General features: G+C 47.1%; 1 protein-coding gene across 3 annotated transcripts in view; it reads left to right on the top strand.

Annotated features, from left to right (window-relative positions):
- Nucleotides 1–13088, top strand: part of TP63 (tumor protein p63) — a 121414-nt gene extending 108326 nt beyond the window's left edge. For 2 of the 3 annotated variants that reach the window (XM_069083308.1, XM_069083307.1), the window contains exons 9-12: nucleotides 1624–1781; nucleotides 3657–3801; nucleotides 5208–5301; nucleotides 9531–13088. In XM_069083308.1, the coding sequence (XP_068939409.1) occupies nucleotides 1624–1781; nucleotides 3657–3801; nucleotides 5208–5301; nucleotides 9531–9827 (694 nt within the window). In that variant the 3' untranslated portion in view covers nucleotides 9828–13088. The remainder of the gene's footprint in view (nucleotides 1–1623; nucleotides 1782–3656; nucleotides 3802–5207; nucleotides 5302–9530) is intronic. The other variant, XM_069083309.1, reaches the window with a different exon arrangement.
- Nucleotides 13089–13400: the final 312 nt, after the last annotated feature.

Below are 13400 nucleotides of genomic sequence, written 5' to 3'. Positions count from 1 at the left end.
CTTCCCTTTCCTTACCTAGAGAATGAGAAGGTGGACTAGGGAACCTCTGAGGTCCCTTCTCTCACAGTGACCCAACATGCCATATCGATCACCAATGCTTCTAGAAGAGTCAATACCGGCAATACGTGTGGCAAGTGGAAAACTATTAAAAGTCTTGTGGGTGATAACTTGATTTCTGAAAATTGAAATCACTTTTACCTTGAGCCCTTAAGCCTGGGGTCTGTGCTAATATAACATATACATGTATGTATGTGAGTAAATAATGAGAACCAACATTTACATCAAGGCTTGCAAAGCACTTTAAATACAAACACTGTGGATTAGGGTACTATCTATAGGTACTAACATCCCCTTTAACTCATGAGGAAAATGGCACCCAGAGAGATTTAGGGATGTGCCTGTAGTCACATCATTCATAAATATCTAAAGTAGGACGTGGGCCCAAGTCTTCCTGCCTCCAAGTCCAATGATCTTCAAGACTGGCGTCTTTCAGGTGAAGCTTCCATGGAGGTTGACTGACATTCCAGTGTTGTTTGACCATAAGAACAAAACCAGAGGACTCAAAAGGAAGAAGAAAATGGATGGATCTTTGACTGGCTAACCTCTGATTAAACTGTGGGCTAGGATCTTAATCCAATCCAAGACCTTAATATTTTAGGAAGATCTTCTAGGAGGAATTGAGGTAGGATAAATGACAGGATGTTGGATTGAACGTCAGGAGTCATAGCTGTGTGTCTGAATTAATCCATCCCATGTGCTTTGTAGAAAGAGGAACTGCTGCCATTCTTCTCACTCCACAAGTTATACTTTTCTTTCAGAGTTAAGTCACCTTCCTGGGATCTGGGATTCTAGTCAGGTAGAGAAATGCTCCAAATTGTGGAGCTGGTCATTGAGAAAGGACAGCTAGGGATTGGCTTCTGGTAGACTGACAAGCAGATTTTTCTCTGCCTCCCTTCCTGGGAAGCCAGCAAGGCAGTCACTTTCCCAGCCAGAAATGCTCTCGGCATGCTAGAATGATGTTCCAAGGTCTGTTCTAGGCCACAGCATCTGAGAAAGTGAGATTCCAAGATAGGATCTTCACCTTGCAGCAGAAGGTGCTCCCAAGTACCCAAAGAGGTCTACTTTTCCTGTCATTTTCTGCCTGTGGTTCATGACGCAGGAAGCTCCATGGGAATGGAAGCTTGCCCCGACTGGGAGGCAGCATCAGCGTGCATGTGCTGCTGTTGCTACCCTCACATGGTGGGTTTGGGGTGACTTTACAGGCAGCAAAAGAGAGAAGGGCTGGAGAGAGAGAAAGGGGAAGGAAGGATTTGGCAAACTGACACTCAACAGACACCATGTTCTGAGTCTTGGAGGAATGTCCAAGGAAGAAAAGAAAAGGCATGTGGATGCTTGCCTGGTTTCAGTCTAGTGACCCCCAACTTCCTTGGCAGAGGTATAATTCCAGGGGGCATATTTATTCTAGATGATGGAAGAGAAGTTAGTTTGTGCTCTCTCATGGCACCCCCAGAACATTCCTCTGGCCTGAGCCCTGTCCCAGCAGCTAGCTGAACTCCTCAGGACCTGCAGGGCCCCTTCTCCCTCTCTCTCCTGCTGCCCTTCATGCATGCGTTTCTATTCCAGGACCTCGATGCAGTCACAGACCTCCTATGGCACCAGCTCCCCACCTTTGAGCAAGATGAACAGCATCAACAAGCTGCCATCCGTCAGCCAGCTCATTAACCCTCAGCAGCGCAACCCCCTCACCCCGACCGCCATCCCCGATGGCATGGGAGCCAACAGTAAGTCCTTTTCCAGGGCTCATTCAGAGCACACTATGTGCTGCTGTCTGCAGGAGGGCTCTGGGGTCTCACTGGGGCATGGGGCTGGTACAGCAAGGGGCAGCAGCAAGGACCAGGAGAGCAGGATGCTGTGGGAGGGCACACGCTCATCTGGGCCGCTCTGGGCACTCCGTTCACCAATACTGATGGCATTCCCTGTAATTCCCTAGGGTGGATGAAAGTGGCCTTAGAAGCCTCCTAGTCCAATTTCATTTTACAGGGGAGGAAACTGAGGCCAAAAGAGAATAAGTGACTCGCCCAGGTTCATACAGCTAGCCAGGCAAGATTCAAATTCAGGTCTTGCTGAGTCTGCTTGCAGCACTGTCTCCCCAGGGCCCCAGCTTCATTTTCAAGCCATGAGTGGTTATTCTGGGTTTTGCCCTAAATCCCTCAGAGAAAACCCGCCAAACATTCTGGATGTGAGCTTTCCTTCAGTTTAGGAGGCTTTTTCCCACTTGAGCTAGAAAAGCCTCAGTGACCATCTTCTTTAGACAGATGGCCTTTGCCCTGGTCCTGATCCCAGAGGACAAAGGCTTGGCTTCAAGGCAGTCCCTTTGGGATCGAAGAGGAGTGGGTAGAAGAAAGAGTAAAAGTAGAAATAGAGGGAGTTTATGTAGGAAGAAGCCTCAGAGCCAGAGCACCTGGGTGATAGCCTCAGTCTTCCACTAACTGCAGCTAAGTCCTAGAGGAAGCCATTGTGTGAAGCCACCTTTCCTGGGCTCTGGCCAGATTCTCTCTGGGTTCCCTGCTATGCTGAACACTCAACATTATCACAATCTTGGCCTCCTGCAGGCCTCACCTCATGCATGGACAGAAAAAGCTGGATAAATCTGCCTGCATAGTCAAAGGGATCCATCCAGCTGCATTGGCTTACCCCAGAGGCTCTGTGTGAGCAGAAGTATCATAAGAACACTCGCCCTCCCCCCAAAAGAGAGGCAGTGAACAGGGGAGCAGATGGCCCAGGTCACTGCCATCATAGTCCCTTTAACTGGCATCTGGCACTTGGCACACAGGGGTCTCACTGGTTACTACACCCCAGGGGAAGAGGAGATGAGGTTTTGTGCTTCAGGCTGGAAGAAACTGAGCTCAGAGCCAGTTCTGAAGTCATTTTACATGAAGTCCTGAGTCTGGGTTCTTGCCCAAATCACCCAGATAGAAAGACAGTGGGAGCATTCCAAGTCAGGGTCTCTGATACCAAATTCAGCATTTCCTAAGCTCTTTCCATCTGCAAACTGAGGGGTTTGGACACGGGGCTTCTCCAGCTCTGGCTTTCTGTGCATCGTCACAGCTCCTCTGGGCTTCCAAATGAGAGTGAGGGAATACCAGCGGACCTCCAAGGCTCCAGGTGGCTCAGAATGCAGGCTTCTCATGCGCTGCTTGGCTGTGAGACTCTCACTCTCCTATTGTCTGGTTCTAGCAATCCGTTGCCCGCCCCAAGACCTAGCCAAAAGATGCCTGCTGGGTTCACAAGGGCGTGTCACCAAGTGCTGCCTGATGGTGTGATGCAGTAGGGGAGAGGGGAGGGAGCACTGGTTTCACAGCTGGAGGCTCTGGGTTCAGATTCTGCATCTTATGTATGTGACGCTGGTTAGGTTTCATCTAGATGGCTCAGCAGGTTAATGTCTCAGATAATGGAATACTACAGCACTCAGCAGGTACTACAGAAATGCATATTCCCTCCCCCCACCCCTGAGGTCCCACCTTAACTTACTTCCCTTCCATGGACCTCAGTTTCCTCACCTGACCAATGAGGAAGAGGGGGAGGAGTGCAGACCAGTCTATAACCATGATCTCATGAATCTCTCTTGTGCCTTCCTTTTTTTTTTTTTTACCTAGTTCCAATGATGGGTACTCACATGCCTATGGCTGGAGATATAAATGGACTCAGCCCAACACAGGCGCTGCCTCCTACTCTTTCCATGCCCTCCACGTCCCACTGCACACCCCCACCTCCATACCCCACCGACTGCAGCATCGTCAGGTGAGCACCAGACCCCGCTTTCCGACGTGCAGCCCTGGGGGGGTGGGGGGCTGGCTGGACCCTGGGGACCTGATCCACGGACACAGATCTGATGGAGAGGCAGCTGTGCCAATTCACCAACTGAGAAGCCTTTATTAAGCACCAATTGTGTTCTAGTCACTATGCAAGCTGCTTGGCTCAGCACTGGCCTCTTCTTCCCTGAGTCTGTCTCAGACAAAACCCACCCAGCTTTGCTTTGAAAGGATGAGTCTTGGAGGAGGTCAGCGATCTTGAATGCTTACTACAGGCATTTCTTAAGGGCTTTCTTTCTATGTGTCGGCCACACTCTTCTAAGCACTGGGGAAACAAAGAAAAACAAAGATAGCCCCTGCTCTCCAGGAGCCGCTCATGATGCAGCAGGGGAGACAAACCACTCTGTACAAACAAGGTGTAGGTAGACAGGATTGGCTGGAGCTGGGATCAGCTAAAGATCGTGAAGGGGGATCTAGGTTATTTTTCTGGAGGAGTGGCCAGGGGGCCAGAGTCACTGTATCCCAGAGTCTATAGGGGAAGTGAGAGCTAAGAACACCTGAAAGGTAGAAGGGAGCCGGCTTCTGATGGACTTTCACCATGTGTCTATGGTTGGACATTTTCATTCATTCATTCAACAAGCATTTGTGATGAATGAATGGAGGAACTGGACAAGTAAGCTTGGATTCTCCATGTCCACAACCTGTGTCCTTGTCCACCTTTCACTGCCCCCTTCCCACGTCCATGTGGTAAGTTGGTAGCTGGGATGGGCTTCCTGAAAGGGCATTTGTTCACCCTTGCTGTTGCGCTCCCTTCCTTTCCATCCATCTTCACTGCTCATAGCTCTAAGCTAGCTAGGACCAGGTTGTATGGGAGGAGAGGAGAATAGAGTAGATCTCATTTAGATGGGGAATTCCCAGAAGAGTAAACTCCCTCTGCCAGTGAAGATTGCCTAGAGCACTCAGAGGTTAGGTAGCTTGCTCAGAGTCACACAGCCAGAATGTGTCCAAGGTGGGACTGGAGACCAGGTCTTCCTAGCCCAAGGTCATCAACTCTCTCTCTCTCCAGCACTGTATGTTGCCTCTCCATCCATGAGGAAGAGGAATGAAATGAAAGCCCAGACCGTCCTAGTCTAGTTCAGCCACCCTGTATTGCCACAGTCTCCATCTTACTGGCAAAGCCACCTTGAGAGGAGAATGGGTTTCCCCAAAGTCTCGCTCCATGGAGGGTCAGGTGACACCATTGACTTGGGCTAGAAGGGCATCCAAGGCCATTGGCTGGCTTCTGTCCCATCTCCCCCAGAGGGTAGAAGGTTGGGGTCCCCTTTGTGGCTGGAGCAGTCAGGGTGAACTCTCGTTTTCTGTTTCCTCCTTCCTCCTCCCCCCTCCCCCCTGCAGTTTTTTAGCGAGGTTGGGCTGCTCATCCTGTCTGGACTATTTCACGACCCAGGGGCTGACCACCATCTATCAGATTGAGCATTACTCCATGGATGTAAGTAAATGTTAGCCTTGCCTTTCAGTGGGATTCCTTCTACCCCCACCCTCTGACACGTCTCACCTGTGTCTTGGGCTCAGAGTGCCTCCAGCTCCTCATGGAGTGTTTCCACTGAGTCAGAAGGATAGTAATGAACATAACCAATGGTTATAGAAGCTCAAACTGGAGACACCTGAGACTCCCAACACTTCACGTATTATCTCAGTCCAGCCTCACAATGGCTTGTTTTTATTGTCCCTGTTTTACAAATGAGGAAACTGAGCTTCAGAGGGAAAATAGGAAAAGCAGTATTTGAATCCAGGTCTTTGACTGAAAGTCTAGAATGGGCAACTCCACTTTGATGTAGGAAGGCAGCCAATCTTCCTTGACTCGTAACCATTTCCCAAGGTGCTATTGCACGCAAGACTATTTCACTAGACCCTATGGAAAACAAAAGAGATAATTCCCATCCTCACATCAGCATTTTCTAATCATTCAGTTAAACTGTTTTATTTAATCATCTCCTATATGCAAGGCACTGCCCTTGGACCTGGGCATACAAAGAGGGAATGAAATGGTACCTGCCCTCATGGAGCTTACATTCTATCAGAAGCAAACACTAAGAGTGTATTTTTCCCTCAGCATTGAAGGTGGGGGAGAGACAGAGGTGGGGGGAGGAAAGGAGGGGAAAGGGAAGGGGGAGAGAGAGAGGGAGAGAGAGAGAGAGAGAGAGAGAGAGAGAGAGAGAGAGAGAGGGGGGAGAGGGGGAGAGAGGGAGGAGAGGAGAGAAACAGAGACAGAGAGGGAGGGAGGGAGGAGGAGAGAACACAAATGGTGGAATTTTCACTTAAAGATGAAACGATGGAGGGGTAGTCTTTGTCACAATGAGTATACTGCAGAGCAGGACAGTAAGCTGAGGGAAGCAGAGTCCAAGGCAAGGTTCCCACCAAAGGGGCAGCTTCAGAGTCATTTCTCCCAGTCCTAGCTGCTTTCTGTTACATGGGTCCCACCTTGTGGCCACCAAGCCAGGGAGGCTGGGTGGGAGGGAGCTGCCTGGCTTTCTCTGGTTTCTCTCCCTTAGTTTCTTAGCACTCACTTGTTCGCAGCTTTTGTGCATGGGGCTCCTTCTTGGGGTGTTGGCTGTCCAGGTTTCACCACTTTCTTCCAGGACAAGCTGCCCTCCTTTCGCTGTCCACCAGACCATGAGCACTGGGAAAACTGAAGGTCTTCATTTTGATGCTGCCTTAAAAAGAAAACAAAATGAAACAGAAACTGGCTTCATTATCCCCAAAATTGACACTCAAAAAGTTCCTTGTTTTAAAAGAATGTCTGGAGCCCTGCCTTGCACCACCACCCAAGTCAGACTTGGCTGAGGCTCTCTGATAGACAGAGAGTAGGCTAGGTTTAAAAAGCGGGAATGAAGGTTAAAACCTAGGCAGTGAGTTCTGATTGTATTTCCATTTGCTTTGAATTAATCTCATATCAGATCATTAAAAAGAAATCATCCCTGATGCAAAATAAGGAGGTTGGATTAGAGGGTTTGTAAGATCTTTTCCAGCTCCGAGTCTATGCCTTGATGATGGAGAAAGAAAAAGAGAATATAAATTAGTAAGCACCCACTATGTGACAGAGGCTTCACAAATATCTCAGCTGATCTTTGAAACAACCCTGACCAATGGGGGCTGTTATAATCCACACTTCATAGTTGAGGGAATTCAGGCAGTGGGCAGCTTGGTGGTGCCATGTATAGAGCTCGAGTTCGGGAGGTAAAAGAGCTGAGTTCAATTCCATCCTCATCTAATCACTAACTATGTAACCCTGGGCAAGTGACTTAATCCTATTTGCCTCAGTTTCCCTGTCTGTAAAATAACCTAGAGAAAGAAATAGCCAATCATTCCAATATTTTGGCCAAGAAAATACTCCCAAAAGGGTCACAAAGAGTAGGGCAGGACGGGAAACAACTAAACAAAAAAGGTTAAGTGACTTGCCCAGGGTCACACAGCTAGTTAGGGTCAGAGCTAGGATTGGAATGCACCTTTCTCTAGACTCTCAGTATTACCATTTTTTCCATCACCAGAAACGCCTCGAGCCTGAGGCTGTCAGGAAGAGGTTTGTGAGGCTGTGTGAGTATGAGGGGAGAGGGGCTAATTTGCCACCTCCCATTTTTGTTTTAAATTCAGTAAGTCAAGGTAAGCACTTGCAGTGGCAAAAAGATCTAATCTAGGAGATGATTTGCAGTAGTATGAGAGGAGATGAGAACCAGGACACAAATGGCTGCTAAAAAGGAAAATGGAATCAAAATGTTCTTTCTCATTATTCTCAGGACAGCGAGTGACCTCCTGCCATGGTTTCACGGTGCTAAAACCCTCCAGTTTAAAAACAAACAACAATAAACGTTGGGCAGAACCTTGCAGTAAAATTCTCTAAAATTATTAACTTAATGGCTGGGGAAAACCATCTTAAAGCTCACTTGAAAAGGGAGGGCACAGATGCCTAGTTTCCTGCAGCATAGTTTTTGAAACACTGACTTGCTAGACAGAGTATGGGACTTGGAGTCAGGAGAAGCACCGTTTGAATCCTGCCTTTGACATATTTGAATTGTGTGACCCTGGAAAATTGGTATCTTCATCCCTCAGCCTCAGCTTACTTACCTGTAAAATAAGATAATGTATGCCTGGTATTCCTCCCATTTTCTTATCCTAAAAAGTAAGAAATGGCAGCTCTAACTGTTCTTGCATCTCTCTCTTCCATCCCCCCACCTGCACTGGTAAATATTTGAGGACACAGCCTAGTGTCTACATTCCGGACAGAGTTCCATTGATCACTCAAGCAAGAAACATTTATTCAAGGTGCATTCTGTGTTCCAGGTATTGTGCTAGCCCAGATGGAGCTCACAACCACAGGAAACGGTGTGACTGTTTCCTTGAAGACATCCCATGGAGGGTTTTGGCAGAGACACCCCCACCCCCACCTGCCCCCCATGAATCTATATCCAGCTCTCATGGCTGGGCAGTAAATGTTTCACATCAAACCAAAGTCTTCCTCCCTACAGCTTCTCCCCATGATCCCTAGTTCTTTCCTCTGGGTCTAAACCATTAGACCCAGTCTCTGCCCTTTTCCCTGGAAAGTCTTTCATGATTCCCTTCTGGTGAAACACCCTCAGTTCCCATAGGGCATTGTTGAAAGGTCTTTGCTCTTTTCTTGGTGGTCTCCAGTCTATCAGCATCCTCCAATGTTGTTCCTAGAACTGAACTCAATACTCCAGGTTTTTGGCCACTTCCCAGCAGAGGGGTGACTAGTGGAAGAATCCGAGGGTCTGCAATCAAAGAAGTCCAAGAAAATATTAGGGTAGCATCATCAGCTCTTAGTGATGAGTTTGCACACTGCCAGCAGAGAGGAGAGACTCGGAGTCAAAGTCCTGGCACCGAGTTTCAAATCCCAGCTCTGCCATTCATTCCTTGGATGCCCCTGAGCTAGTCAGCTTCCCTCTCTGGCCTCAGTTTCCTTATCTGCCAATTGAAAGGGTTGGAGTAGAAGACCCCATAGGTTCTTTTCAGCTCTGTATATTATCCCATGATTGAAGTTAACCTTCAAGGAAAGATTTGATACAACAGATAATAGGAAAAGGTCTCAATTTGCAGTCTGTCTCTGAAATAGATGCTGATTTATGGTATTCAGTAGGATCTCTTAGCTGTCGGTAGACACAGAGGGTCCTAAGGGGGGTGTTGTTTTATTGCTGATATTGTTCCCCTAAAACCAGTAACTGAAAACAATTACACTCGGTCATCTGGGTGTAGTATCGTGACCCTTCCTCAGATCTTTCTGAAGCAGATTTGTTCTGGCTATTTTCATACCATATGGTGCAAAGTCTGAGGGCCATCCTGCTGCTCTCTACTCCTGCACTGGCATCAGAAGCTTTCAGGGAACAACCGACCTTGCCTGCCCAGTGTGAGGCTTGTTGAGTTGCCCAAACTTTGATAGAACCTGAGTGAGTGCCCACACCTTTACCCATGAGAGGCACTGTGCCATAGCAGCCAGGGTATTGGATGTGGGACCAAGAAAATGTGGGTGTAAAACCTGCCCCACCACTCTTCCTAGGTGCGTCATCTGGGCCAAGTTATTTGATGCTTCTGGGCTGTGGTTTCTTCCTCTGTAAAATGAAGGATTTCCACTGAATGGACTTCCAGGTTCGGGGTGGCTTTAAGTCTGTCATACTCACTTTACCAACATGCTCCCCTCCCTGGCAGGATCTGGCAAATTTGAAGATCCCGGAGCAATTCCGCCATGCCATCTGGAAGGGCATTCTGGACCACCGGCAGCTCCATGACTTCTCGTCACCTCCCCACCTGCTGCGCACCCCCAGCGGCTCCTCGACCGTCAGTGTGGGCTCCAGCGAGACGAGGGGTGAGCGGGTCATTGATGCTGTCCGCTTCACGCTTCGCCAGACCATCTCCTTCCCTCCCAGGGAAGACTGGAATGATTTCAACTTTGACATGGATAATCGTCGCAATAAGCAGCAGCGCATTAAGGAGGAAGGGGAGTGACTGATGGCTGGGGCAGCCCCTTGCCTGCTCTCCTTGCTCCCACCCTCTACTCCCAGTCCCCCTACTCCCACTGCACCACTGGATCTGTAAGTGCCCCCTTAGGCAAGCCTCTTCTCCCCCTATATCTTCTGTGTCTGATCTCATCACAAAAGGAAGAAAGCCACTCCTTGCTTTATCACTGCAGTCAACTCTACCCAGCCTTTGGGTCTTCATTTGTTCCAGGTTCTAGCCTCCATTCTCTGGCCACCATAAGATGGAGGGTGGAATGGGTGGGAGGAAGGGGAACCTATATGGTTGTTCCTCTTTGGTTCTTGGGATGTCTTTCCTAGACCTTCTTGGCACAGCTGCTTTTGCCTTATATGCTATCCTTGGTTGTCATTGAGTCTTGATTCAAGATGTTATATAAATATACAGTATATTATATATATATATGTATATACATACATATATATATATATATATATATATATATTTGGGTGAGGGAGGCAGTGATGTGATGATGATTTAAAGGAAAGGAAATTGAGTTGCACTTAATGAATTCTTTATCCCTTATTTTTCCTTCCTAAAAAATCCTTTCTCTGTGGCTCTTCTCCGTCTCCAATGGCACAATGATAAACCAAGTGAGCAGCTAAGACTTATATCCTCCTTTTGACTCTATTAGCTTGATGCCATGGCAAGACCCTATGGGCCCTGGAAGGGGGGGGGGTTCCTGTTTTAGGGTCCTAAGCTGTTCCCACCTCCACATACTGAGATCACACAGTTGGTGGGGGGCATCTAAAAAGCCCCCAGTCAACTAACCCCAGTTACCACAAGTCTTGACAGTGATTGTTTGGTCCATAGTTTGCCGATTTCTAAGGAGAGTGGTCTTTGAGAGACAGATATCTTTGGACTTCCAAGGAACTTCTTCAGTCAAATTCAAGTTATTTGCAATCACAGAAAAAATAAATTAAAAGGTACCTTAAGGAAACAAGATATGTCTCTGGTGGGACCAAAATATGACCAGATTCATTGCTCATTACTACCCAGGTTAGTAACTCATTTTGGTCTTACTTCCTCACAGGGCACCCACCCACCCAAACCCCTATGGCTACCATCCCAGTCGATGTGGTCTTCTCTGATGAGGGCAGTGCTGAGCCATGACATTTCCCAGGTGCCAGAAATCTGGCATCCATGTCAAGCTGCACAGAATTCACCTTCTTTTCTTGCTACTCATTAGAAAAGTGTTTGAAGAAAGCTTCTGCTCAGAAGTTTCTCATGGAATCAGCTGTAGAATAGCTCTAGTTTCCCCAAATGATTCCCCAGATTCTTCCACTGGACAGGGAGGGATTGATTAGCACTGCTGACACTTTCTCAGTCCTTACCAGCCAGGTTTGGGCAGAGTCCTTTGAAAGGGAGTTCAGTAGCACTCTCTGGGATTGGCCAGTCCCATTGAGTGCCTGCTGAGCCAGACAGCTGATTTAGGGCAATCCCTCAGAAAGGCAACTTCCTTGGAAATGTTCTGGTCCCCTCACAAGCTCCTGCCTACGATGTTGACCAAAATGTTCATTCTTTAGTGCAATGCTCTGGAACCCTTCCAATCAGGAACAATTTGGAACACCCACGTCCACTGGAACTTACTCTTCAGAGTGCCTGTCCTGGACTTCTTTTTACCCAACATGGTGTAGGTTTCATAACTTCATGACAGCATATTTTGTACATGACCATGTCTCGAATTTTCCCCATGATTGTCAATCAGCAAAAGCTGATGTATGCCTTGAAAAAGCAGGTGAGCGATGGCTAAGGTTTCTTTAGGGGCTTTCTTGTGATGTACTTGAAACAGAGAGGCTCCACATTGGCCTGGTTGAAAGCCCAGTAGGACACCCCTTCACCTGGCGAGATGAGCTGCACCCCCTGCCCCCAGTCCAGCGCCTCTTAAGAAGTGCCGTCTTCGGCACTCCATTTTGTTAGGAGAGATGAACTTGAAAAACCCATCTTTCTTCATTAACCTGTCAGTTCCAGGCGGCTCACTTTTGTGCATTTCTCTTGGTTTGCAGTCAAGCTGGGCCTGCAATGTAAACTGCCTGTAAAAAAAAAGGAAAAGTGGAAGTGGAAGCTTTGAAGTTTCCAAACACAACAGAGGAAGTTTGTGTATAAAGTGTTTATACTTTTGTGCTCTTATAGGAAAATGTATGTTTGTGTTGTTTTTTTAATAAGGGATTTTTTGTTATTTTTATTTTTTCATCTTGGAATAGTGGACCTTCCAGAACCACAGATTAAACCCTATTTGTAAATTATTTTGTGGGAAAGGCCAGGGTGGCTGGCCATTGAAGAAGATGATTACTGGAGTGATATTCACACATTGGGGAGAGTGAGTCCTAGATTTCAAGGCTGTGCTGTGCCCCATAGAGCACTGTGGCCCCAAATGGGTGGCTATAGAAACATGAAGCCAAGTTGTTTCTTGGTACTTTCAGGGAAAGGAAACAACTTCCTTCATGACTTTGAGTATTGATCCCTATAATTGAAGACTTTTTTTTAATGGTAATATTATTTTGGAATGTTCCAAAAGGACTTGGCTACATGGCAAGTTGATCCAAAGAATGGTCCCTGTTCATACCCCAGCTCTTGGGTTTAGCATTAACCAAGGTAATAGTTGGTTATTAGGCTCAGATATCTGGGATTTGTGACCAAATCTCTTCTTTTTCTCTGTATCTTCAGTACCATAGCAGATTGTGGATTGCCAGTTGGGAAACTAAATGAAAACGTGCCAGACGGGTTTGGGGGGAGGGGGAGAGAATCTTCCTACATCCAGGAACAGAAGAAAGCTCGGCTTGGACCAGCCCTTCCCTGCAAGGACTCCAAGCAGAGCAATGGGGTGTCTTTGGTGCTGGGCCTGTGGGTGAATAATTCACTATCTTATTCTGTAATACATTTGTGTATTCTTCTCCTCTCAGTGTCTTCTCATCCCCTCCCATTGGTGCCTGGGTCAATAGGAATGAGGATTAAGACCTAAGCCGGAATTGTGACACTTTGTTAAACTATTTTCATTTTTGTACTTTTATGTTATCTGTTGTAAAAAAAAAGTTTCCAATGTCTCATCTTTTTATACCATTTTAATATGTTTTTGAAAGAAAAAAGCTGATGAGTGTGATACTGGATTTTTTATTTCAAATATATATATATATATATTTTCTGATTCTTTTGTGTGCTCAGGGTGAGCAAGTGTGAGAATCCATAGTTGCTCATCAGGGCATGCTATCAATAAAGAAATACATTGACGAAGAAGGCTCCTGGCTTACTTGACTTCTATCCTTCCCCTGTTGGAGAAGAGCCTTCAACCTTAGAAGTTCCAAATGAACATCCCATCTGCAGGGTGAGTGGTATGGCCGCCATCTATTACCCTATCCACCTAAGCACAAACTGGCCACATCACCGTCTGCTAAAGAGCTGTCTGGGGCTCCTTGCTGATAGAAACACAAGCCTATTGATGCAGAAGTATTTATGAAAGGCCAGTGTTAAGTTTTAGGGGTGCGAGTGGCTAATGGAGCTGGGTCTACAGCCTAGATTTCCTGACTTCTAGAGAACTAGGCCACAAGA

This window comes from Petaurus breviceps, unplaced genomic scaffold (genome assembly GCF_028583685.1).
Source record: "Petaurus breviceps papuanus isolate PSGF00001 unplaced genomic scaffold, PetGlider_PUasm1.0 173, whole genome shotgun sequence".
NCBI lineage: Eukaryota > Metazoa > Chordata > Mammalia > Diprotodontia > Petauridae > Petaurus > Petaurus breviceps.
This window is presented reverse-complemented; position numbering and strand designations above follow the sequence as displayed.